This window comes from Pongo abelii, chromosome 3, assembly GCF_028885655.2.
Source record: "Pongo abelii isolate AG06213 chromosome 3, NHGRI_mPonAbe1-v2.0_pri, whole genome shotgun sequence".
Lineage (NCBI taxonomy): Eukaryota > Metazoa > Chordata > Mammalia > Primates > Hominidae > Pongo > Pongo abelii.
The window spans coordinates 133,904,490-133,928,444 of record NC_071988.2 but is presented as its reverse complement, the minus strand read 5'-3'; the positions used below and the strand labels follow the sequence as shown (position 1 = coordinate 133,928,444).

Sequence of the window (23,955 nt, the reverse complement as noted above, 5' to 3'; positions counted from 1 at the left end):
ATTATTAGTATTTTTAATATCTTCAGAAAAAAATCCTTGTAATTTTGATCTTTTTCCATCTTCCTTTGCTTATAGCCATTTGTTCAATAAACTATTAAACACATATATTCCAAGCACTAGCTCCTCACAAAATCACAGTCAGGTGGGTGCTATTAGACTCCAGAGGACTTCCCCCAAATCAGCCAGCCAGGATTTGAAAGCAGGAGTATTCTGACAACAAATTCTGAGCTCATTCCAATAAACTGTGGTACAGTTTATTGGAAAATTTCTTTTTCAGAAAACATGCTTTGCTGTAAATAACTTACATTCTCCTTCTCAACCTCACCCCTTCATATCAAATAATCAAATTTCTAAATCTCTTATTGTAAAAGAGTTGAACCACATATTTAAAGGAAAGCAGAATAAACAAATTCATTTTAAGGTGTGAGTATATAATCTTCATTAAGAAATGTACTTTTAAAAAACATTTAAAAAAATTTTCCCAGCACTTTGGGAGGCCAAGGCGGGCGGATCACGAGGTCAGGAGATCGAGACCAGGAGATACAGACCATACTTGCTAACACTGTGAAACCCCGTCTCTACTAAAAAAAAAAAATACAAAAAAATTAGCCGGGCGTGGTGGGGGGCACCTGTAGTCCCAGCTACTCAGGAGAGGCTGAGGCAGGAGAATGGTGTGAACCCAGGAAGCGGAGCTTGCAGTGAGCTGAGATCACGCCACTGCACTCCAGCCTGGGCGACAGAGCGAGACTCTGTCTCAAAAAAAAAAAAAAAAAAAAAAATTCTGAGTACATAGTAGGTGTCTATATTTGTGGGGCACGAGATATTTTGATACAGGTATACAATGTGAAATAAGCACATCATGGAAAATGGGGTATCCATCCCCTCAAGCATTTAATTTTGTGTTACAATCCAATTATACTTTTAGTTATTTTAAAATGTACAACTAAATTATTTTGACAACAATCACTCTGTTGTACTATCAAATACTAGGTTTCATTCATTCATTCCATTCTTTTTGTAACCATTAACCATCCTCACTTCCCCCTCACGCCCCACTACCCTTCCCAGCCTCTAGTAACCATCCTTCTACTCTCTACCTTCATGAGTTCAATTATTTTTGATTTTTAGATCCCACAAATAAGTGAGAATACGCGATGTTTGTCTTCCTGTGCCTGGCTTATTTCACTTAACATAATGACCTCCAGTTCCATCCATGTTGTTGCAAAAGACAGGACCTCACTCTTTTTAATAGCTGAATAGTACTCCCTTGGGTATAAGTACCACATTTTCTTTATCCATTCACCTGTTGATGGACAATTAGGTTGCTTCCAAATCCTAGCTATTGTGAACAGTGCTATAACAAATATGAGAGTGCAAATATCTCTTTGAGATACTAATCTCCTTTCTTTTGGGGATATACCCAGCAGTGGGATTGCTAGGCTATATGGAAGCTCAATTTTTAGTTTTTTGAGGAACCTCTGAACTGTTCTCTCCATAGTGGTCATACTAATTTACATTCCCACCAACAGTATATGAGGCTTCCCTTTTCTCCACATCCTCACTAGTATTTGTCATTGCCTGTCTTTTGGATAAAAGACATTTCAACTGGTGTGAGATGATATCTCACTGTAGTTTTGATTTGCATTTCTCTGATGCTCAGTGATGTTGAGCATCTTTTCATATGCCTGTTTGCCATTTGTATGTCTAATTTTTGTTTTTTGCTTTTGAGACAGGGTCTCATTCTGTCATCCAGGCTGAAGTGCGGTGGTGCGATCATGGCTTGCTGTAGCCTTAAAGGAACTCCTAGGCTCAGGTGATTCTCCCACCTCAGCCTCCCAAATAGCTGAGCCCATGCCTGGCTAGTTTTTTTGTATTTTTTGGAGAGATGGGGTTTCACCATATTGCCTAGGCTGGTCTCAAACTCCTGAGCTCAAGTGATCTGCCTGCCTAGGCCTCCCAAAGTGCTGGGATTACAGGTGTGAGCCACAGCACCTGGCCTGTATGTCTTCTTTTGAGGAATGTCTATTTAAATATTTTGCCCATGTTAAAATTGAATTATTAGACATTTTTCCTATAGAGTTGTTTGAGCTCCTTATATATTCTGGTTATTAATCGCTTGTCAGATAGGGTAGTGTATTTTCTCCCATTCTGTGGGTTGTATCTTCACTTGGTTGATTGTTTCTTTTGCTGTGCAGAAACTTTTTTTTCATTTTATTTTTTTTTTAAATTATTATACTTTAAGTTCTAGGGTACATGTGCACAACATGCAGGTTTGTTACATATGTATACATGTGCCATGTTGGTGTGCTGCACCCATTAACTCATCATTTACATTAGGTGTATCTCCTAATGCTATCCCTCCCCCACCCCCCACCGCACAATAGGTCCCGGTGTGTGATGTTCCCCACCTTGTGTCCGAGTGTTCTCATTGTTCAGTTCCCACCTATGAGTGAGAAAATGCGGTGTTTGGTTTTCTATCCTTGCGATAGTTTGCTCAGAATGATGGTTTCCAGCTTCATCCATGTCCTTACAAAGGACATGAACTCATCCTTTTTTTAAAAATATTATATTTTAAGTTCTAGGATACATGTGCAAAATGTGTAGGTTTGTTACATATGTACACATGTGCCATGTTGGTGTGCTGCACCCATTAGTCATTTACATTAGGTATATCCCCTAATGCTATCCCTTCCCCTTCACCCCACCCCACAACAGGCCCCGGTGTGTGATGTTCCCCACCCTGTGTCCGAGTGTTCTCATTGTTCAATTCCCACCTATGAGTGAGAACATGCAGTGTTTGGTTTTCTGTCCTTCCAACAATTTGCTCAGAATGATGGTTTCCAGCTTCATCCATGTCCTTACAAAGGACATGAACTCATCCTTTTTTTAAAAAAATTATATTTTAAGTTCTAGGACACGTGCAAAATGTGTAGGTTTGTTACATATGTATACATGTGCCATGTTGGTGTGCTGCACCCATTAGTCATTTACATTAGGTATATCCCCTAATGCTATCCCTTCCCCTTCACCCCACCCCACAACAGGCCCCGGTGTGTGATGTTCCCCACCCTGTGTCCGAGTGTTCTCATTGTTCAATTCCCACCTATGAGTGAGAACATGCGGTGTTTGGTTTTCTGTCCTTCCAACAGTTTGCTCAGAATGACGGTTTCCAGCTTCATCCATGTCCCTACAAAGGACATGAACTCATCCTTTTTTATGGCTGCATAGCATTCCATGGTGTATATGTGTCACATTTTCTTAATCCAGTCTATCACTGATGGACACTTAGGTTGGCTCCAAGTCTTTATAGCAGCATGACTTATAATCCTTTGGGTATAGACCCAGTAATGGGATGGCTGGGTCAAATGGTATTTCTAGTTCTAGATCCTTGAGGAATCGCCACACTGTCTTCCACAATGGTTGAACTAGCTTACAATCCCACCAACAGCGGAAAAGTGTTCCTATTTTTCCACATCCTCTCCAGCATCAGTTGTTTCCTAACTTTTTAATAATCGTCATTCCAACTGGTGTGAGATGGTATCTCATTGTGGTTTTGATTTGCATTTCTCTGATGGCCAGTGATGATGAGCATTTTTTCATGTGTCTTTTGGCTGCATAAATGTCTTCTTTTGAGAAGTCTGTTCATATCCTTTGCCCACTTTTTGATGGAGTTGTTTGATTTTTTTCTTGTAAGTTTGTCTGAGTTCTTTGTAGATTCTGGATATTAGCCCTTTGTCAGATGGGTAGATTGTAAAATTTTCCTCCCGTTCTGTAGGTTGCCTGTTCACTCTGATGGTAGTTTCCTTTGCTATGCAGAAGCTCTTTAGTTTAATTAGATCTCATTTGTCAATTTTGGCTTTTGTTGGTCCTCCATTGCTTTTGGTGTTTTAGTCATGAAGTCCTTGCCCATGCCTATGTTCTGAATGGTATTACCTAGGTTTTCTTCTAGGGTTTTTATGGTTTTAGGTCTAACATTTAAGTCTTTAATCCATTTTGAATTAATTTTTTTATAAGGTGTAAGGAAGGGATCCAGTTTCAGCTTTCTACATATGGCTAGCCAGTTTTCCCAGCACCATTTATTAAATAGGGAATCCTTTCCCCATTGCTTGTTTTTCTCAGGTTTGTCAAAGATCAGATGGTTGTAAGATGTGTGGTATTATTTCTGAGGGCTCTGTCCTGTTCCATTGGTCTATCTCTGTTTTGGTAGCAGTACCATACTGTTTTGGTTACTGTAGCCTTGTAATATAGTTCGAAGTCAGGTAGCATGATGCCTCCAGCTTTGTTCTTTTGGCTTAGGATTGTCTTGGCAATGCGGGCTCTTTTTTGGTTCCATACGAACTTTAAAGTAGTTTCTTCCAATTCTGTGAGGAAAGTCATTGGTAGCCTGATGCGGATGGCACTGAATCTATAAATTACCTTGGGCAGTATGGCCATTCTCACAATATTGATTCTTCCTATCCATGAGCATGGAATGTTCTTCCATTTGTTAGTGTCCTCTTTTATTTCATTGAGCAGTGGTTTGTAGTTCTCCTTAAAGAGGTCCTTCACATCCCTTGTAAGTTGGATTCCTAGGTATTTTATTCTCTTTGAAGCAATTGTGAATGGGAGTTCACTCATGATTTGGCTCTCTGTTTGTCTGTTATTGGTGTGGAGGAATGCTTGTGATTTTTGCACATTGATTTTGTATCCTGAGACTTTGCTGAAGTTGCTTATCAGCTTAAGGAGATTTTGGGCTGAGACGATGGAGTTTTCTAAATATCTAATCATGTCATCTGCCAACAGGGACAATTTGACTTCCTCTTTTCCTAATTGAATACCCTTTATTTCTTTCTCCTGCCTGACTGCCCTGGCCAGAACTTCTAACACTATGTTGAACAGGTGTGGTGAGAGAGGGCATCCCTGTCTTGTGCCAGTTTTCAAAGGGAATGCTTCCAGTTTTTGCCCATTCAGTATGATATTGGCTGTGGGTTTGTCATAAATAGCTCTTATTATTGTGAGATACATCCCATCAATACCTAGTTTATTGAGTTTTTAGCATGAAGAGTTGTTGAATTTTGTCGAAGGTGTTTTCTGCATCTATTGAGATAATCTTGTGGTTTTTGTCTTTGGTTCTGTTTATATGCTGGATTACATTTATTGATTTGCATATGTTGAACCAGCCTTGCATCCCAGGGATGAAGCCCACTTGATCGTGGTGGATAAGCTTTTTGATGTGCTGCTGGATTCAGTTTGCCAGTATTTTATTGAGGATTTTTGCATCGGTGTTCATCATGGGTATTGGTCTAAAATTCTCTTTTTTTGTTGTGTCTCTGCCAGGCTTTGGTATCAAGATGATGTTGGCCTCATAAAATGAGTTAGGGAGGATTCCCTCTTTTTCTATTGATTGGAATAGTTTCAGAAGGAATGGTACCAGCTCCTCTTTGTACCTCTGGTAGAATTCAGCTGTGAATCCGTCTGGTCCTAGACTTTTTTTGGTTGCTAGGCTATTAATTATTGCCTCAATTTCAGGGCCTGTTATTGGTCTGTTCAAGGATTCAACTTCTTCCTGGTTTAGCTTGGGAGGGTGTATGTGTCCAGGAATTTATCCGTTTCTTCTAGATTTTCTAGTTTATTTGCGTAGTGGTGTTTATAGTATTCTCTGATGGTAGTTTGTATTTCTGTGGGATCGGTGGTGATACCCCTTTATCATTTTTTATTGCATCTATTTGATTCTTCTCTCTTTTCTTCTTTATTCGTCTTGCTAGCGGTCTATCAATTTTGTTGATCTTTTCAAAAAACCAGCTCCTGGATTCATTGATTTTTTGAAGGTTTTTTGTGTCTCTATCTCCTTCAGTTCTGCTTTGATCTTAGTTATTTCTTGCCTTCTGCTAGCTTTTGAATATGTTTGCTCTTGCTTCTCTAGTTCTTTTAATTGTGATGTTAGGGTGTCAATTTTAGATCTTTCCTGCTTTCTCTTATGGGCATTTAGTGCTAAAAATTTCCCTCTACACACTGCTTTAACTGTGTCCCAGAGATTCTGTTATGTTGTTTCTTTGTTCTCATTGGTTTCAAAGAACATCTTTATTTCTGTGCAGCTTTTTAACTTCATGTGATCCCCTTTGTCCATTCTTGCTTTAGTTGCCTGTACTTGTCTGTATTACTCAAGAATTTTTTGTCCAAACCAATGTACTGGGGCTTTTCCCCAATGTTTTCTTGTAGTAGTTTCATAGTTTGCGATGTTAAATTTAAGTCTTTAATTCATTTTGATTTGATTTTTGCATATGGCAAGAGATAGGGATGTAGTTTCATTCTTCTGCATATGAATATCCAGTTTTTCCCACAGCATCATTTACTGAAGAGACTGTCTTTTCCCTAGTGTATATTCTTGGCACCCTTGTCAAAAATGTGATCACTATAGGTGTGTGGATTTGTTTCTGGGCTCTTTATTCTGTTCCACTGGTCTATGTGTCTGTTTTTATGCCAGTACCACACTGTTTTGGTTACTAAAGCTCTGTAATATAATTTGAAGTCAGGTAATGTGTTTGCTCCAGTTTTGTTCTTTTTGCTCAGGATAGCTTTGGCTGTTCTGGATCTTCTGTGAGTCTAAATAAATTTTGGGATTGTTTTTTGTATTTCTGTGATGGATGTCATTGGTATTTTGATAGAAATTGCATTGAATCTGTAGATTGCTTCGGGTAGTATGGACATTTCAACAATATTGATTCTTCCAATCCATGAATATGCAATATCTTTCCATTTTTTTTTTCTTTTTGAGATGGAGTTTTGCTCTGTTGCCCAGGCTGGAGTACAGTGGTGTGATCTTGGCTCACTGCAACCTCTGCCTCCTGGGTTCAAGTGATTCTCGTCTTGGCCTCTGAGTAGCTGGGATTACAGGCATGCATCACCATGCCCAGCTAATTTTTGTATTTTTTAGTAGAGATGGCGTTTCACCATGTTGGCCAGACTGGTCTTGAACTCCTGACCTCAAGTAATCTGTCCACCTCAGCCTCCCAAAGTGCTGGGATTATAGGCGTGAGCCACTGTGCCTAGCCAGAAATGCTACTGATTTTTCTGTGTTGGTTTTGTATTATGCAACTTTATTGAATTTATCAGTTCTAATAGTTTTTTGATGGAGTCCTTAGATTTTTCCAAATATAACATCATATCATCTGCAAACAAGCATAATTTGAATTCTTCCTTTCCAATCTGGATGCCCTTTATATCTTTCTCTTGTTTGATTGCTCTAGCTAGAGCTTCCATTACTATGTTGAATAACACTGGTAACCAGTGGACATCCTTCTCATGTTCTAGATCTTAGAGGAAAGACTTTCAGTTTTTCTCCATTCAGTATGATACTAGCTGTGGGTCTGTCACATGTGGCTTTTGTTATGTTGAGATATTTTCTTTCTATATCCAGTTTTTTAGTGTTTTTTAATCATGAAGGGATGTTGAATTTTATCAAATGCTTTTTCAGCATCAATTGAAATGATCATATGGTTTTTATCCCTCATTCTGTTGACACATCACATTGACTGATTTGTGTATGTTGAACTATCCTTGCGTCCCTGGGATAAATCGCACTTGGTCATGATGAATAACCTTTTTAGTATATTGTTGAATTTGGTTTGCTAGTATTTTGTTGAGGATTTGTACCTCAATAGTCATCAGAGATACTGGTCTGCAGTTTTCTTTCTTTGATGTGTCTTCGTCTGGCTTTGGTATAATAAATGCACCCTTTAAAAGAGGGAATTTGCTAACTGAAATAAGTCCATAGTTAATTTACTTTTTCCTCCTATCTTTCCACAAACAATTTGCGTTTGCTTACAGTAGGAGCAAATAAAATAGCAAGAAAATATAGAGAACTGGAAGTGGGGATCGTGAGAAAGAACTGAGAATCTAGATTGAAGAAACATATGTTACCATAGTTACTAAGACTGGGACTTAAATTGCTTTACCTACTAAAGAGTCAAAGCAAACGGAGGGGCACAGCCAAGTAGGTAATTCTCACTTACTTTGGGTCTTTGCTCAACTATTACCTCAGTGAGCTCTTCCATGACCACTTTATTTAAAAGTGAAATAAGCCAGGCACAGAAAGACAAATATTGCAAGTTCTCATTCATATGTGAGAGGTAAAAAGGTTGATTTTTTGGAGACAGAGTAGAATGACAGTTAACAGAGCTGGGAAGTATGTATGTATGGGGGGAAAAGGGGTGATAAAGCACAATCATACAGTCAGAAAAAATCTAGTGTTCAATAGCACAGTTAGGTGACTGCAGTTAACAGCAATATATTGTATATTTCAAAAAAGCTAGAAGAGAATATTTGAATGTTCCCAACACAAAGAAATAATAAATGTTTGAGGTGATGGATATCCTAAATACACTGATTTAATCATTATACAATGCATGTACCAAAATATCACATGTGCCCCATAAATATGTTCAAATATTATATATTAATAGCAATGAAAAAATAAGAATAACAATAAAAATAGCAATCCTAGCTCATATCCACACTCCCTATCTACCTTTCTGCTTTTATTTTTTTTCATAGTGCATATAACCCAATGATTTACTTGTTCGCTGACAGACTTGTTGATTTATGCATTGTCTCTCTTTCCCTACTACAACACAAGACTAATGAGAAATGAAATGTGGCCTGTTTTTATTTGTTTCCTTCTATCTTGACTTAGATCAGTGCCTGGAAAAATAGTAGGAGCTCATTAAATTTTTGAAATGAATGGGTTAAAAGCTATCAAGAAAGTATATGCTAGCCAGAAAAAGAAAGAATAAATACAGAAACATTTATATAATACAATGATTACAATCAGTTGTTAAAACAATTGATGTTCAATATTATGTAAATGGAGAAATTATCTTCAGTATACGGCAAGATTGTTAAAGCAACTTAAGCCTGAAAATCGTAGCCAAATATAGAGTGCCCAAAGACTTTGATTTCCAAATAGCGAATCATTTAAACTCCAAGAAGAAAATATTATCATCCAGAAATGGCAGAATCATTATACCTTTTTCAGTATATTACTGTTAAGTAAACCATAATAATAAATTATAATCAATAAAATAAATAATGAAGGACAAAGTTTGATATCTATTTTTTTCTTTATGTAATTTTTCTCAAGTGTTTTACATTGGATATTTTTATTGATGCCAAAGATAGTCATGCTAATTAGTTAATTCCCTATGGAAAAAAATCACTTCGTTCTTGCTCTTCTTTAAATTTAAAAGCTTAAATGAAATGTGCCTCTACATTGCTGTGAAACTCTTGAGTAGACAAAGTTGTCTCTGAATCAATGACCACTCAACACTCAGAGAAAATATGCTAGGATGACATGAACAAGCAATTGGGATTTCTGTGCTAAATAAAAACTAGACATAGATATGGAATCCTTTGAGCAGCAATCTTGTTCTCACCAAAATTTTTTTGAAGTGTTTGGGGTGTTTTTTTGGGAGTGATCTCAGACTCAGGTTAATTTTAGTTATACAATAACTCAACAGAAGAATGTCGAAAAGAAATCAATTTTTACTTTTTTCATATAAATCATGAACTTTCACATGTACACTGAATGTATGCATTCAATAATACCAGGAAAGAAGACTGGAATAGAATTAACATTTTCTAGCATCACATGACACTGTGATGCTATCCAGTACCCCTGCTATCCAGAAATTAATCTACTTAGTGTAGCAAATTTTAGAAATTATCTTTGTCTATTACTAAATTATCTTTCTCTGTTTATCTATTTAGAATAAGCAAAAAAAAAAAAATTACTAGGTGTCTCTATGGCATTCCTTAGAACATTATTAGTCTTCATGGTCTTTGAGTTATTTTAAAGTCCATAAATTACAGATAACTGAGAGCAATGCAAAAATATTCTTATCTGTAGGAATAAACTGTTCCAGTGAAGGTTCAACTGACTTCCCTCTCTCTGCCTGTGCAAAAAGCCAGTTTTGAAATCCGTTTCAACATATCTTCTCCATAAATACTTTTAGTTTTTGATTTCTTCTTTGAATAGGTTGTAACATTTACTGGGTTCCCTCTTAATGATGAGTTACATAAAATCTTTAACACGTGTTCCTTTTATGTTTAATGAGAACCATAATTTTACCTTTTTGGAAATTATAATTTAACATTGTCACAATTGAAATGGCTGATAAGAATTTTATTCACTATCTTTCTACTAGCTCTGGCCTTCATTGACTATCTGGGTTTCTTACTATCCTATTTTCAAAAAAACAAAAAACAGAATTCAAAATTTAAAGCAATACAAGTTAATATCCCCAGTTCCTATGTGTGTTAGCCTTTTACCTTCTTTATATTGTGATAATTTTTAAATACAGCATTTCAAGGACTACAATCCTTGCCTACAATTTTACAGATGTTTCAGAAATCTTTTAAGCTCAACGCACAACTAACATCAATAGTTCCTCTTCTGTTGATTCTGATAAGAAGACATGTTCCTGTTATACACAAAGTCCAAGTTTCTCCCTCTTGAATACTAATTTCTGTCATGGTAATTTCACCTGGGAAGTCATACTTCTTCAGCAAAAACATCAATTGAGTTTTTAATCAATTTGTATTTTTAGTAGATATGGGGTTTCTCCATGTTGGTCAGGCTGGTCTCAAACTCCTGACCTCAGGTAACCCACCCGCCTCAGCCTCTCAAAGTGCTGGGATTACAGGCATGACTCACTACACCCTGCCCAAGCCTCTTTCTGATTTCAAACTGCAGGTTAAGACATTTCTACATTTTATACTTTTTCAAGAATCTACTTAAAAAAAAAATACAAAATCTCTGGTGACATTACTTAGTACCTTGTATATGCAGGACAATATGCTAGATGCCACTATAAGATGGGTAAACTTATCCATTAAAAGTAGCCACGCTGGGCACGGTGGCTCATGCCTGTAATCCCAGCACTTCGGAAGGCCGAGGAAGGCAGACTGCTTGAGGTCAGAAGTTCATAACTAGCCTGGGCAACATGGCAAAACTCCATCTCTACTAAAAATACAAAAATTAGCCAGGCATGGTGGTATGCACCTGTAGGCCCAGGAACTCGGCAGGCTGAGGCACAAGAATTGCTTGAACCTGTGAAGTGGAGGTTGCAGTGAGCTGAGATCCTACCATGCACTCCTGCTTGGGCAACAGAAGACGACTCTGTCTCAAAAATAAAAAAAACAGAAATAAATTTTAAAAAATAAAGTATCAAACTTAGGGAAAAAAGGTAGTCAAAATCAAATATCTCTCCTGAAAAATGACTTTCCTTCTCAATTCTCAATTTGTGGCAGTGAAAATTTCGCTTCTGCTGTTATTACCTCTAAAACTCATGGAATAAGAAATCCTCAATTCAGTCAGACTGATGGAATTTGCAATCACGCAACATCAAACTTAAATTCCCTACCTCTGTAGGCCATCTGCAGACATTCAAGTAAAATTTAATTAAGAGGATACAAAACAAAAATTATTTTGGATTAATTGGAAGAGGAAATAAAAGAAATTCTCAAACACAGATATTTAAAAAGTTACATGAAAATAAATATAGTAAAAACCACAATGGGAATTTAACTTTCTTAACATTATGTTTAGATATTAAGTATTAATGATAATTTTATCCTTTATTTTCCATAAATTTAAAAACATTTGTACCATGCTTTCCTTTTGATTAGAACTCTGATAAGCTGCAGTTGTTGCCCTAAGAAAACAGCAAGAAATAAAGCCAATCACTTCCTCTTCCTATGCCAAGATAAGACTCAGCTGCCAATGAAGTTAAATGGCTGGGGGGGGCGGGGGAAACACTGGGTATGGGGAAAAAGATCAGAAGATAGGAAGTATCTTCTGCATTTAGGTTAGTTAGAAACTCGGCTTATTTGCTCAAAAGAAGCTACACTTCAAATGTCTTATTAATTCTCTTAAACACACACAAACACAATGAAATAAAACATAACTAGTAGGAACGAGGTTTTTGGAGATAGGTGGCTGTTACTGCAAGATAAGATTATGACTCCAGAAAAGACAGAAAATGAAGATAGTGTTGCTAAGTCTTAAAGAACACATGAATAGAGACACAGAATTTCTACATATTTCTGTTACAGCAAGACTGATGTCATGGTACTTTTAGTTTTTCCTTTTAATCTTGCCTTATCACTTCTTTTGAATAAGAAACTGAGAATAGTTTGTACAGAGGAGGTGGGTATTTTTCCTCTCAAGGATTAGTGAGCAACAAGGGGGAAAAAAACCAACTAGAGATCTACATAAAAAACAACATAATTTAGGTTGACAGGTTTAATTTTTTCTTTAGAGATTGTCTATTCTAAACATTAGATACATTGTTTCACAATCTTAACACTTTGTTCAATAAATATTCTATAAATTTGAGAATTACATGTACTAAAAACACAGTTCTATGATGTGTTAGTTGAGGGAAATAAGAGGAGGAAAACCAGAGAAAAAGATGAAAAATAGAAAAGGTGAGGGAGAAATAAGGAGCAAATATTTATTGAGTGCCTCCATGTGTTAGGCATTTTACATACAAAATGAGACTGAATCCTCATAAAAACTTTAAGAGGTGGGTAGCATTATACCCATTACAAATGAGGAAATTGAATCTCTGATGGATTAAGTAATCAGGATCACCGGGGCTAATAAAGTAGTAAAACCAGGATTCAAAATTAGATCTGTCATACTTCAACACCCTTTTCATTGTTTCATAATGCTCAGCTTCTGCACTGAAGTGGAAGAGGTAGGGGAAGATGTATGGCAGAAGAGGAGAAAGTAGTTGAGATGGGTGGGGAGGGATAAAACACATGAGAGAACGAGACTCAACAGAGACAGAAAGGAGATGGGTGGTAGGAAAGAAAGGCAGAAAAGGAATGTGCGAGAAAGCAAAATACAGCAAGTTGCATATGAGGAGTTGCTAGAAGAGACACAGAGAAAAGTGATCATTTGAAAGTTTGTTTAAAATACAGGTTTCAAGCAAATAAACAATTTTAAACTGTCTATTGGAATATCCATTATCAGAGTAATTACTTTTGACAACTCAAAGGACTTTAACCTTTACATATTTTGAATATTGTTTCTCAACTTTGGCACTACTGAAATTTTGTGCCAGATAATACTTCGCTGTAGGGGACTATGGCATTATACGATGTTTACCAGCATTCCTGGCCTTTCCTATTAGATGTCAGTACCACCTCCTTAGTTTCAACAATAAAAAAAAGTCCAGACATTGTCAAATGCCCCCTATGGACAAAAGGCCCCCAGTTGAGAACCACTGATTTAGAAGTTCCAGTCCGGATGATTTAAAAAAATGAACAAAAGATGCCTAAGGACTGGATGTCCTTAGGAACAAGATGAGATTAAGTTAGGGCAGAATTCATCTAAGCTCATAGCACTTATTACAATATTGCTTGCAAACTGCTTTTAAAATATGTGAAAGGAAGTGAGTATAAACTAATATTTAGTTTTGAACTACACCATCTAAAGAAGGGCAGAAAATTTGTCAGACTGTTCTTCCATCATGTAATGTGCTTTTTGTATTTATGAAACAAACAAACAAACAAAAAACACTAGCTTTGGTGTTCGGAAGCCTGGGTTCTAGTCTGCTCTAGCATGAGTTAGCTGTAGGACCTACAGCAAATAACATGGCCTAGGGAACAACTATTGGCTTCTCATATTTTACCAAGAGTTTAAATATACACTTCTAAGAAAACAGTTAAACAACTTCATATGTATATATTACTGATACTATGTTGAAGGGCAAGTGTGGTGAATACAGTATATTGACTTGCTTATTCTCCATTCCCTTGCCAAAATGTGGTCCATGGGCACAGCATCAGCATCACTTAGGAGTTTGTAGAGATGCAAAATCTTAGACCTCACTCCAAACCAACTGAATCAAAATTTGCATTTAATAAGAGATGATTCCTATGCACATTAAAGTTGAGGAATACTTGTGTCAGTTTCCATTGCTATAAAAAAATCAGACACAGATAATATAGCACTGGATAATTTATAAAGAAGAGAGGTTTATTTGGCTCATGGTTCTGCAGGCTGTACATGAAACATAGTGCTGGCATCTCCTTCTGGTAAGGGCCTTAGGAAGCTTACAATCATGGTGGAAGGTGAAGGGAGAGCAGGCAGTGTCATATGGCAAGAGGGAGGGAGGGAGAGAGAGGGAGAGAGGTCCCAGATTCTTTTAAACAACCAGATCTTGTGTGAACTAAGTGGGCGACAATTTACTTATCACCAAAGGGATAGCACTAAGCCATTTATGAGGGATCTACCCCCATGATCAAAACACCTCCCACCAGATCTCACCTCCAACACTGTAGATCACATTTCAGTATGAGATTTGGAGGCAACAAACATCCAAACTATATTAACGCTGTTCTGCTTTTCGCCTCAGGTGGTTTTCTAATTGCAAAGGCTGGAAAACTTAAAATTGCCTTTCTCAGATTTCGTTTCAGTTAGGACTTTGGTCCAAAATTAGGTCTAACAGCTAACACTCACATGCTAGCTATGTGCCAGAGACTGCTCTAAGTATGTCTCACATATTATTAATTCATATAATCCTTCCAATAATCCTATGACATTGATATAATTATTCCCATTATGCAGATGCAGAAACTGAAGCCCAGAGAAGTTAGTTACTTGCCTAAAGTCACAGTCAATAAAAGGCAAACCCAGGTATCCCTGATCTAGAATCTGTACTGTTAATCATATTTCTACTGATAGATCAAAAGGCACGGACCCCCTCACTGAGCCTCCCATTTTGTTTTCTTTTTTACAGATCATCTCATGGAACACACTTTGGCAAATGCTGTTACAGAAGTTCCTTCATTTATTTACTTAAATTTTTCTATGAGCCAGCATTGTTCTGAAAGTTCTAGGCATTGCAAAAGGCAAGAAATAGAAATGAGACATTATCATTTGAAAGGAAGCAAAATCATTCTTATCTATAAACTGGATAATTATATACCTAGAAGACGCAAAAGAATCAAGTCTAAGAGCTACTAGTATTTATTAGTACCAGTATAAAAATTTAGAAAGGTGGCCAGTTAAAAATGAAACACATAAAAGCCAATAGCTAGAAACCAGCAATAAAATATGATATGGAAAAAATCCTTTTCATAATACCAACAAAAATATAAAAATTTAATACAGACTTTAATATAATCCTTAATACTATAAAAGATTATAAAGCAAGGCAGAAAGTACGTTATTCAATGATTAGGACAAAAAAAGATCAGCTCCATACTTCATACAATATAGAAAATCATTCTAAAGAGATGAAATATATAGAGTAAAAAAATTAAACCATAAATGCACACATACAAAAGAAAACATAGGCAAATATTTAACTGATTGTAAGATTAGAAAAAATTTCTTAACAAATATGTATAGAAAGAGATATGTGTATACATGTGAGTGGTGTGTGTGTATACGAAATTGCCAAAAAAATTCCTTTAATAAAAATTCAAAGCATTATCAAATTTTAAAAAACATAAAATTATAAAGTAAGTAGCAAGCAGAGAAAATATTTACAGCCAATGTGAAATAAGGGATTAATATCCTTATAATGACAAAAGGAAAAAAATGACTAAAAAGAAATACAAATGCCTAATAAATACATGAATGGTTTAGTAAACCTCTCCAGCAACAGCTTACAATATGATAGAAGTTTTACCTATGAAATTGGCAATGATTATAAACTATATTGTTCATTGCTGGCATGGATGGTTTCCAACTGGCCTTTTTACACACCAATGCTGCAAGTGTAAATCAGTACAACCTTTCTTGAATTAAATTCTTTAGGATGTTTCAAGAGGCTTCAAAGAGTTTGACTCATTGATCTAGTTCTTCTACTTCTAGGAATCTATACCAGGGTAGAAGTTTAAGGATTTACAAGCAAATATTTTCAGATAGCATTATTTACAAAAGAAAGCTTGAAGCAACTTCAATGTGCGGTGTTAGGGGAATGAATTATTTGGCGGCCCTAAAGAGAGTTTTCACATAGAATTTCCATAACATGGGAAAATGACACAATCTTTTGTAAAAGAAGACACAAAATTATATTTATATTAAAACATGTTAAAAATACATGTGTGGCTGGGCACAGAGGCTCAGACCTGTAATCCCAGTACTTTGGGAGGCTGAGACGGGACGATTGCTTGAGGCCAGTAGTTTGAGATTAGCCTGGGCAACACAGCAAAACCCTATCTCAAAAAAAAAAAAAAAAAGTGTGTACATATGCATATACACATAGACAAATGAATATACTGTAGTAATACCAAATGTTTCATATTTGATATCAAAATATTACTCAGAGTGGGATTTCAAAGGCTTTTTTCTTCTTTAGATCTTTTTACAGTTCTAATTTTCCAAAGCACACATTACTTTTATAATCATAAAGACGTTAAAGCTAGAGTTAATAACTCGAAAGTCAATCTAAGGATAATGGGACTTCCCTATTCTCTAGGTAAGAGGGTCATGTTAGGTTATGTGAGTGACCTGTACATTGTGCCACATGTAAGCAGATGCTATTGACATTTAAGGCATATAATAATGGACTAGAGATGTTTAGCCTTCCAGGTATGCATCAGGGCACAGAAACTCTTACATAAAGCCACCTGGCATTCACCCTCATGAACATACTTGGATCATCTCTCATGCACACAATTACCAACACTATATGGAATAGCTGTGTCCTGTCCCTTCAGTTTCTTGGACATTCCCTGAAATTGCTTCTTTCCCTTGCTTCTCTCTCTTTAGACACCTGATCCTATTTCAAACCTGGCACAGTTTCTTCATCTACGGGACTTGATTCATTCTCCCAAGGCCTCCTTTCTTAAGTGACTTGATTTTAACCAGGGCTCCTTTGTCAATCGCCCTACCTGGAAAGACTCAGGCCAGAATGACAGAAGAGCCTTCACTTTTTTCTCAAATGGAGTAGCATCTAAGGACAAATTGTTAAAAATGATGCAGACAATATCTTAACTAGTAATAAAACACCTATGTTAATACTAGGTGTTATATATATATTTCATATATATATGAAATAAGTAACAAAATAAAGTTACATTTTGTTCTGGTATTGTAATAACAAGCTGATGAAAGAGCCTTCTAGGTTGAGGAAAAGGAATGAACCTTTCAGACAGAAGTGGAAAGAAAAATCAGTGAAGGAAGGGATGTATGTGGACGAGGACTTAGCTTGAGAAATAGCCCAAGAAAGAAACCTCCACCAAATTATTAGGAAAGGGCAAACTCTGTGAGGGGAAGAGAAATAGAAAGGGACTTAATACAGAAAATTAGGTGTTGACAAAATCACTGAAAGAGCTAGAGGAGCACAAGTCAGGTGCCTCTGGAGCTATGGTGTTCAAGAGCATACAACCATGGCTCTTTTCTGGGTTAAAAGGAGCACCTTGCTAGCTCCTGCCTCTAATTTCCTCTCAATACCCATGAGGCTATCCATGACTCTGGAACACGAAGTGAGCGTGCCAAGTAGAAAAGACGGCAGGAAGATGGCCTCTGTCTCATTTCCAGCTAATTAGTTTTGGTTCTGTTTCTGTTTATATCATTGTTTTCATGGAAAAGTTCACCTTAAGTTCTAAATCATTAACTTAGAAACCAATCTTTCAAAAATATTCCATTTGTAATCTGGAGTCCTTGTATCCTTCAACCAACCAACAGGACAAACAAAAATCATCTCCCTAAATAAAAACTAAATAAAACGAGTCCTTGGGATATGTTCCATAGTTGTTAACTTCATTTCTTCCTCAAATATCTTTACACATGTAATACTATTTCTACCATCATTACATGGCAATGCATAATTTCATTTACAGGACTTGAAAAAAACTAGAAAACAAGGCTTTGTGATAACATTACCAAGAAACGTTTTATCAGAAAAGCTTGCTTTTTACACCAATGGGTTGGGTTGCACCAATTTTTTGCTTATTTTTGGTTTCTTGACAAATTCTTCTTTGGTGCTAATGTAGTAGGAAATGCCTATCTCCGGTGTGATTTTCAATTATTGTGTATGGGGGCTTAGAATACATTAATAAAACTTGAGGCAAAAAGAGAATGATAAAAATAACACTTCAAAGGAGTACAGGAAAATGAACTTTCATGACATTCAATGAAGGAGGCAGGTATGCAAAGTGACATGTTTTCTAAGATGCACATTTCATTTTTTGTTTTATCCTTTTACTTTGTACCATAAGCAATTTTGGAAAGACCACGACTATTAGTGACGTCTACATAATCATACTAATGAAGTACACAGAAGCTTAAATGAAGTATTTTTATATGCTCCCTTACAACTATTTGAAAATTTACTTTGGAAACCCCTGCTCAAATGCACCCCCTCCCCACCCCCAAAGGAATTCTTGTGCTGTCTTCTTTACTTTTCCAGTTGAGCAATTTAAGTTAGAGGAAATCAAGCCCTTGAGCAAACGAGTACAGTTAACGGGAAAAACCACCAGGAAGGGAATCCGAAGAACAAGCTAGCAAATTATTTGCTTGAGTCACTTTCTCTTATATTGTCACAGATGAAAAATTACACTCCACGTGGTGATCAAACCTAAGGCTAAGGCATATTTTGTGTGCCACACAGTGTTACTCTGTTTCCTAAGTAACCTATTGAAACAATATAAGGTATACATCTATTAATGCATTTAGTGATGATACTGTAATTTGTGAAATGTGACAGAAAGGACAGATGAAGAAAGATGAGGAGAGACAGGTATTAATTGTCCTAACAGTACAGGCTGTAATAAAGGCCAATAATCATTTGAATTCCTGCTCCTTAACGTGAGTCTAAAGATCGGCTTACCTCAGGTATTTGTAAAGTCTAAATACTGTATTTGCTGTAGAAAATTCATCTAACATACAATTCAATTTTTAAAATTAAACCTTTTGCCTAATCTTTAAGATATTTGATGTTATAATGCCCATTATCACACTTTATTTAAATGAGATAAACTCAGCGAGTTTAAAAAATTACGCAACTTCTCTTTTCCCTTACTATGGCTGGCCTCTTATACTTCTTTCTCTTTAGTATAATACTAACCGAAAGCAATATTCTTGCCTCTCCACTTTTTAACTGAAGCTTTGATCTCATCTGTATTTACGAAGAACATGCTCTGGGAGAGTCCCTGTCAAGACATCCATTGTAACACCCGCTCCTACTCATGCTTTCAGCGCTGCCCGTGGACGGAATCCACCCACACCTTCCAGACACGCTAGGTGTGGGCTCGGAAACGCAAGATGGAGGGCGGGAGGGGAGCCGCCGTCTCCTAAACTCGGCGCAGGGCACGGACTCGAAGTTGAAAAAGAAGTGTTTACAAGTGAGGCTTTCAAATAAATCACCGCTATGGAGGGCATTTCCTCCGAGCCCTGGGCGCCAGCTTGAGAATCCTCTGCCGGACGCCAGGGGACGAGCCACGCTGACCCCGCCAGACACGCGACCCCGGGGCCGGCGCTGGCGTCTGCACTCGCGCGACCCCGCCGCTCCTCCCGGGAGCGCCGTCTAACCGCTCCCGGCGGCGACTTCCCAGAGCGCCGCGGAGCCAGTGCCCACGCGGGGCAGAGCTGCGGCGCAGCCCGCGGGCCGGGCCCCTTCCCTCCACCGCCGGGCGGGGCTCGCAGCCCCCGACCCGGCCGCTTCGCCGCCGCCCCTCCCCGCGCTCACCTGCTCGCTCTCCTTCGGCCGCTGTCCGCGCCGCCGCGGGCTCGCCCCGGGATCCCGCTCAGTCCCTGCCGCCGCCCGCTCCGCCAGCGCGTCCCCGTCCTCGTCGCTTTCCCCGCCGTCGCCGCCCCGCAGCAGCTCCCCGGCTGAGCACATCCCGCAGCCAACTCCTGCCGCCCCGGACAGCCGCCGGAGGACCACGCCGCGACGCACCAGGCAGCGCCGCCGCCCGAAGGCTGCCCTGGGATCCGCCGCACCCGCCGCTGACAGGAGCCGCCGGAGCGCGCCCCGCCGGCCTGGGCGCCTGAAGTACCAGCCCGGCCCCTCCTGTCACTGGCTCGCCCAACCCCCGGCCGTCGGGGCGGAGCCATACAGGGGAGGGGCCAAGACAGGGGGCGGGGTCAATGGGGTGTGTGTGTGTGTGTGTGTGTGTGTGTGTGTGTGTGTGTGTGTGTGTGTGTGTGTGTGTGTGTGTGTGTGTGTGTGTGTGTGAGTGATTGAGAGAGAGAGAGGCCGACAGACTGAGAGAAGGGTGTTGTGTGAAAAACTATGGACATAGACTGCATGAGGGAGATTGTACATGATGAGAGAGGCTGTGTATGTATGAGGGACACTGTGTGTGTGTAGGAGACTGTTAGAGAGTGTGAGAGAGACGCTGAGTGTGATTTGTGTGTGTGTGTGAGAGAGATTCTATATAAAAGAAACGGCGTATAAGATATTGTATGCACTTTGGGAGACCGAGGCGGGCAGATTGCTTGAGCCCAGGAGTTGGAGACCAGCCTGGGCAACCCCATCTCTACTAAAAATACAATTAGCCGGGTGTGGTGGCGGCAGTGTGGTCCCAGCTACTCAGGAGGCTGAGGTGGGAGGATCACTTCAGCCCGGGAAGTTGAGGCTGCAGTGAGCAGAGATCACACCACTGCACTCCAGCCTGGGCGACAGAACCAGACCCCGTTTCAGAGAGAGAGAGAGAGAGAGAGATTGTATGCGTATGCAAGAGACTGTGTGAGAGAGATTGTATGAGGGAACAGCAGAAACTGAGAGAGATCAAGTGTGAAAGAGAAACTACTTGTGTGAGAGAGCCAGTGGATATATTTAAGAGAGAGCACATTTGTATGAGATGAGTGTGTGTGGGTTTGTATGTGAGAAACACACACATGCACCCAGTTACACTTTCCAGCAGGGTTCCCCTGTTCTTGCCTGAGTATCTGCCCATCCTTTTCAAGGAACACACATTTCACTGTCCCTCTTGTTCCTTTAGCCTCCTTTCCTAGTGTCTCACTGAAGGTCTGTGTATTTGTCCCTTTCTGTTGAGTGCTTCCTAGTGTGTGTTGTTTGTTGGAGCCTTGGGTCGTTTGATGGTGTATCAAATGATGTATCTTTCTGTAACTGGGTAAGAATATGTCTTTCTCAGTGGGTGGTAAGGGGAATATATCCAATTGATAATTATTTTTTGTGCTACTCCAACCATTTTATTCAAGGAAAATGGAGGGGTGTTTAAATAAAATATCACATTTTTTCTGTGTATGCCTTATCTGTACTTGAGAAAACGATGGGTTATTGTACAGGTAAAATACAGAAAAGTAAATATGGAAAGTAAACGTGTGTACACATGGAGAAGAGTAAGAGTTATTTGGGATCTTCTATTAAAATGTTTTCAGGCCCAGAGAAGGAATTAAAATAGGCAGAATCTCATAGGTTTATTTTAAAGAACTGTTTGCTGTTTTTTGTAGTCAGGAGATTCTCAGTCTTTCTCACACACCCACAATCTCTCATACACGCAATCTCTCTCATACACACATTATTTCACATACATACAGTCTCTCTCATACATATACAACCTCTCACACACACCATCTCTCACACATGCCCTCTCTGATTGTCTCTCCCCCACAAAAAATCTCTCTAGGGGCCAGAAAATATGCCGTTGGATATCAAAAATTAGAAAGAAAATGAATCTGGTTCATTCTCTTTCTTAAAAGTCTTTAAGACCCCAGAAAAGAGTATTTAATATTATACACATACAATCAGAAACAAATGTCATCATGAGAACCCAGTAGCCTCTTCGATGGGCCTCATTTTTTTCCCTGAAGGCAACATTTTCATTCTTGGAATTTTGGTTTGGCTATTAGTAGTGTTTCTTATAAAAACCAACTTTTTTTTTTTTTTTTTTGGCTGGGCGCGGTGGCTCACGCCTGTAATCCCAGCACTTTGGGAGTCCGAGGCAGGCGAATCACAAGGTCAAGAGATGGAGACCATCCTGGCCAACATGGTGAAACCCCATGTCTACTACAAATACAAAAATTAGCTGGGTGTGGTGGCACATGCCTGTAGTCCCAGCTACTAGGGAGGCTGAGGCAGGAGAATCAGTTGAACCCAGGAGGCGGAGGTTGTAGTGAGCCGAGATCACGCCACCACACTCCAGCCTGGCAACAGAGCAAGACTCCGTCTCAAAAAAATAAAAAAATAGAAATCAACTTTTTTGGATAAAAATGTAGGATTATATACAGCAACCCAGAGAACATCAGCTCTTTACTGCCAACCCCATGAACTAAGGCACATTTTGAAGTTCTCTCTCTTGGCGTTTGATTGGCAACTTGATAAGTCAAACAACTATGCACTCTTCCATCTGGCTAAAGTGAGCAGAAATTCCTTATATATAAAAGGACTCAGAAGGCACAGAATATTTATATAGCTGGGCAGGTACAATACAGAGGTTAGCTTTGTTCAGCTTAGGGGACAAGTCTTACAAAATTCCTTTAGAGTATACTGTCTGGTCTTTTGTAGATTCCGGCTTCTTGAGTCTTTGAGAAGTGTATTAATTCAGTTTTTTAGCAGGTATTTATTGAACGCTACTAGGCCTTAGGCCCAGGTCTAGGTCCCTATTCTCTTATTGAACGCTACTAGGCATTAGGCCCAGGTCTAGGTCCCTATTCTCTTATTGAACGCTACTAGGCATTAGGCCCAGGTCTAGGTCCCTATTCTCTTATTGAACGCTACTAGGCATTAGGCCCAGGTCTAGGTCCCTATTCTCATGAAGCTTCATTTTAATCCAATCCTTGTGTTATTTTCTTGGCAGAAGCCAAGAACTTTTACCAAAGAGTAGCCAGAATCCTTGGATCTCCACCTAGGACTGAAGGCAGAACCTTTTTTTTTTTTCCTAATATTATTTACCTTTAATTTAGTGAGTGAGTTTTTCTTTAAACTGTTATTCTTTTGTTCATAGAGTCTGGTTTTTCCTGGAGATCTGGAGAACCACCTCTTTAAATAAATCTAGCATTTTACACAAAAGACATTAAACAGATTACATCCTAATCTTATGGGAGGAGAGGGCTGTTTTCACTCTGCGGCACAATGTGAAAAATATACACATAAAGCTAGCACTGCCAGTTTCCCATGGGAAATACAAGATTGTTATTACCTAGGCAACTATAACATGTTGGTCTCAAATCATATGTAGTGGTTTTTTTTTGTTTGTGTGTGTGTTTTTTTATTTTTTTGACAGAGTGTCGCTCTTCCACCCAGGCTGCAGCGCAGTAGCACGATCACAGCTTACTGCAACCTCCACCTCCAGGCTCAGGCGATCCTCCTGCCCTGCCTCAGCTCTCTAAGTAGCTAGGACCACAGGTGTGTGCCACCATGCCAGGCTAATTTTTGTATCTTTGTAAAGATGGGATTTTGCCACATTGGCCATGCTGGCTCTAACTCCTGCGCTCAGGTGATCCACCTACCTTGGCCTCCCAAAGTTAAATCATATGGAGTTTCGTTGTGATTTTATTAGTGTGTTTTGTGCTTTCCCAGAAATTAATAAGTGCAAGAAACAGATGCACGTCTAAGGAATGGCCTGTCTAGTGCAAATGTGGCTTGTGCAGTTGCTATGGGAACAAGGACTTTTAATCCTTCACTTTCATGCCTTTATTATTTTTAATGTTCTTCTATTCTGATTTCATTTGTGCATCTTTCCAGGGGAAAAACGAGCAAATCAGAGAGTTCTGGACTCAATTGGTAATATAATCTTAGAAAAACAAATGCAGTTATTTGTGGAAACTACCCCAAACTTCATTTGTTGGTTTGATTTTTGTCACACTATAATGTTATTCTAAGCTTCCTATATGCTTTAATTTTTCTCATATGCTTTTCATCTGCTTCCTTTCTATTTAGCAGGGCACAGGGAATTATTTTTGAGATGTTTGGAATCTGAACCAAAATTCCAGGAAACTATGGTTCTTGCACAATTTATGTAAATTTCAAGGAAAGGAAACTTGGAGGG

The 23,955-nt window shown here is 38.7% G+C and overlaps 1 protein-coding gene across 1 annotated transcript in view; it reads right to left on the bottom strand.

Moving 5' to 3' along the window:
* The window catches only part of FAM241A (family with sequence similarity 241 member A), a 42,939-nt gene extending 21,734 nt beyond the window's left edge, over positions 1 to 21,205 (bottom strand). Inside the window, exon 1 of the mRNA XM_002815069.4 lies at positions 19,689 to 21,205. Within this exon, the coding sequence (XP_002815115.1) occupies positions 19,689 to 19,841 (153 nt within the window). The 5' untranslated portion in view covers positions 19,842 to 21,205. The remainder of the gene's footprint in view (positions 1 to 19,688) is intronic.
* Between the last annotated feature and the right edge of the window lie 2,750 nt (positions 21,206 to 23,955).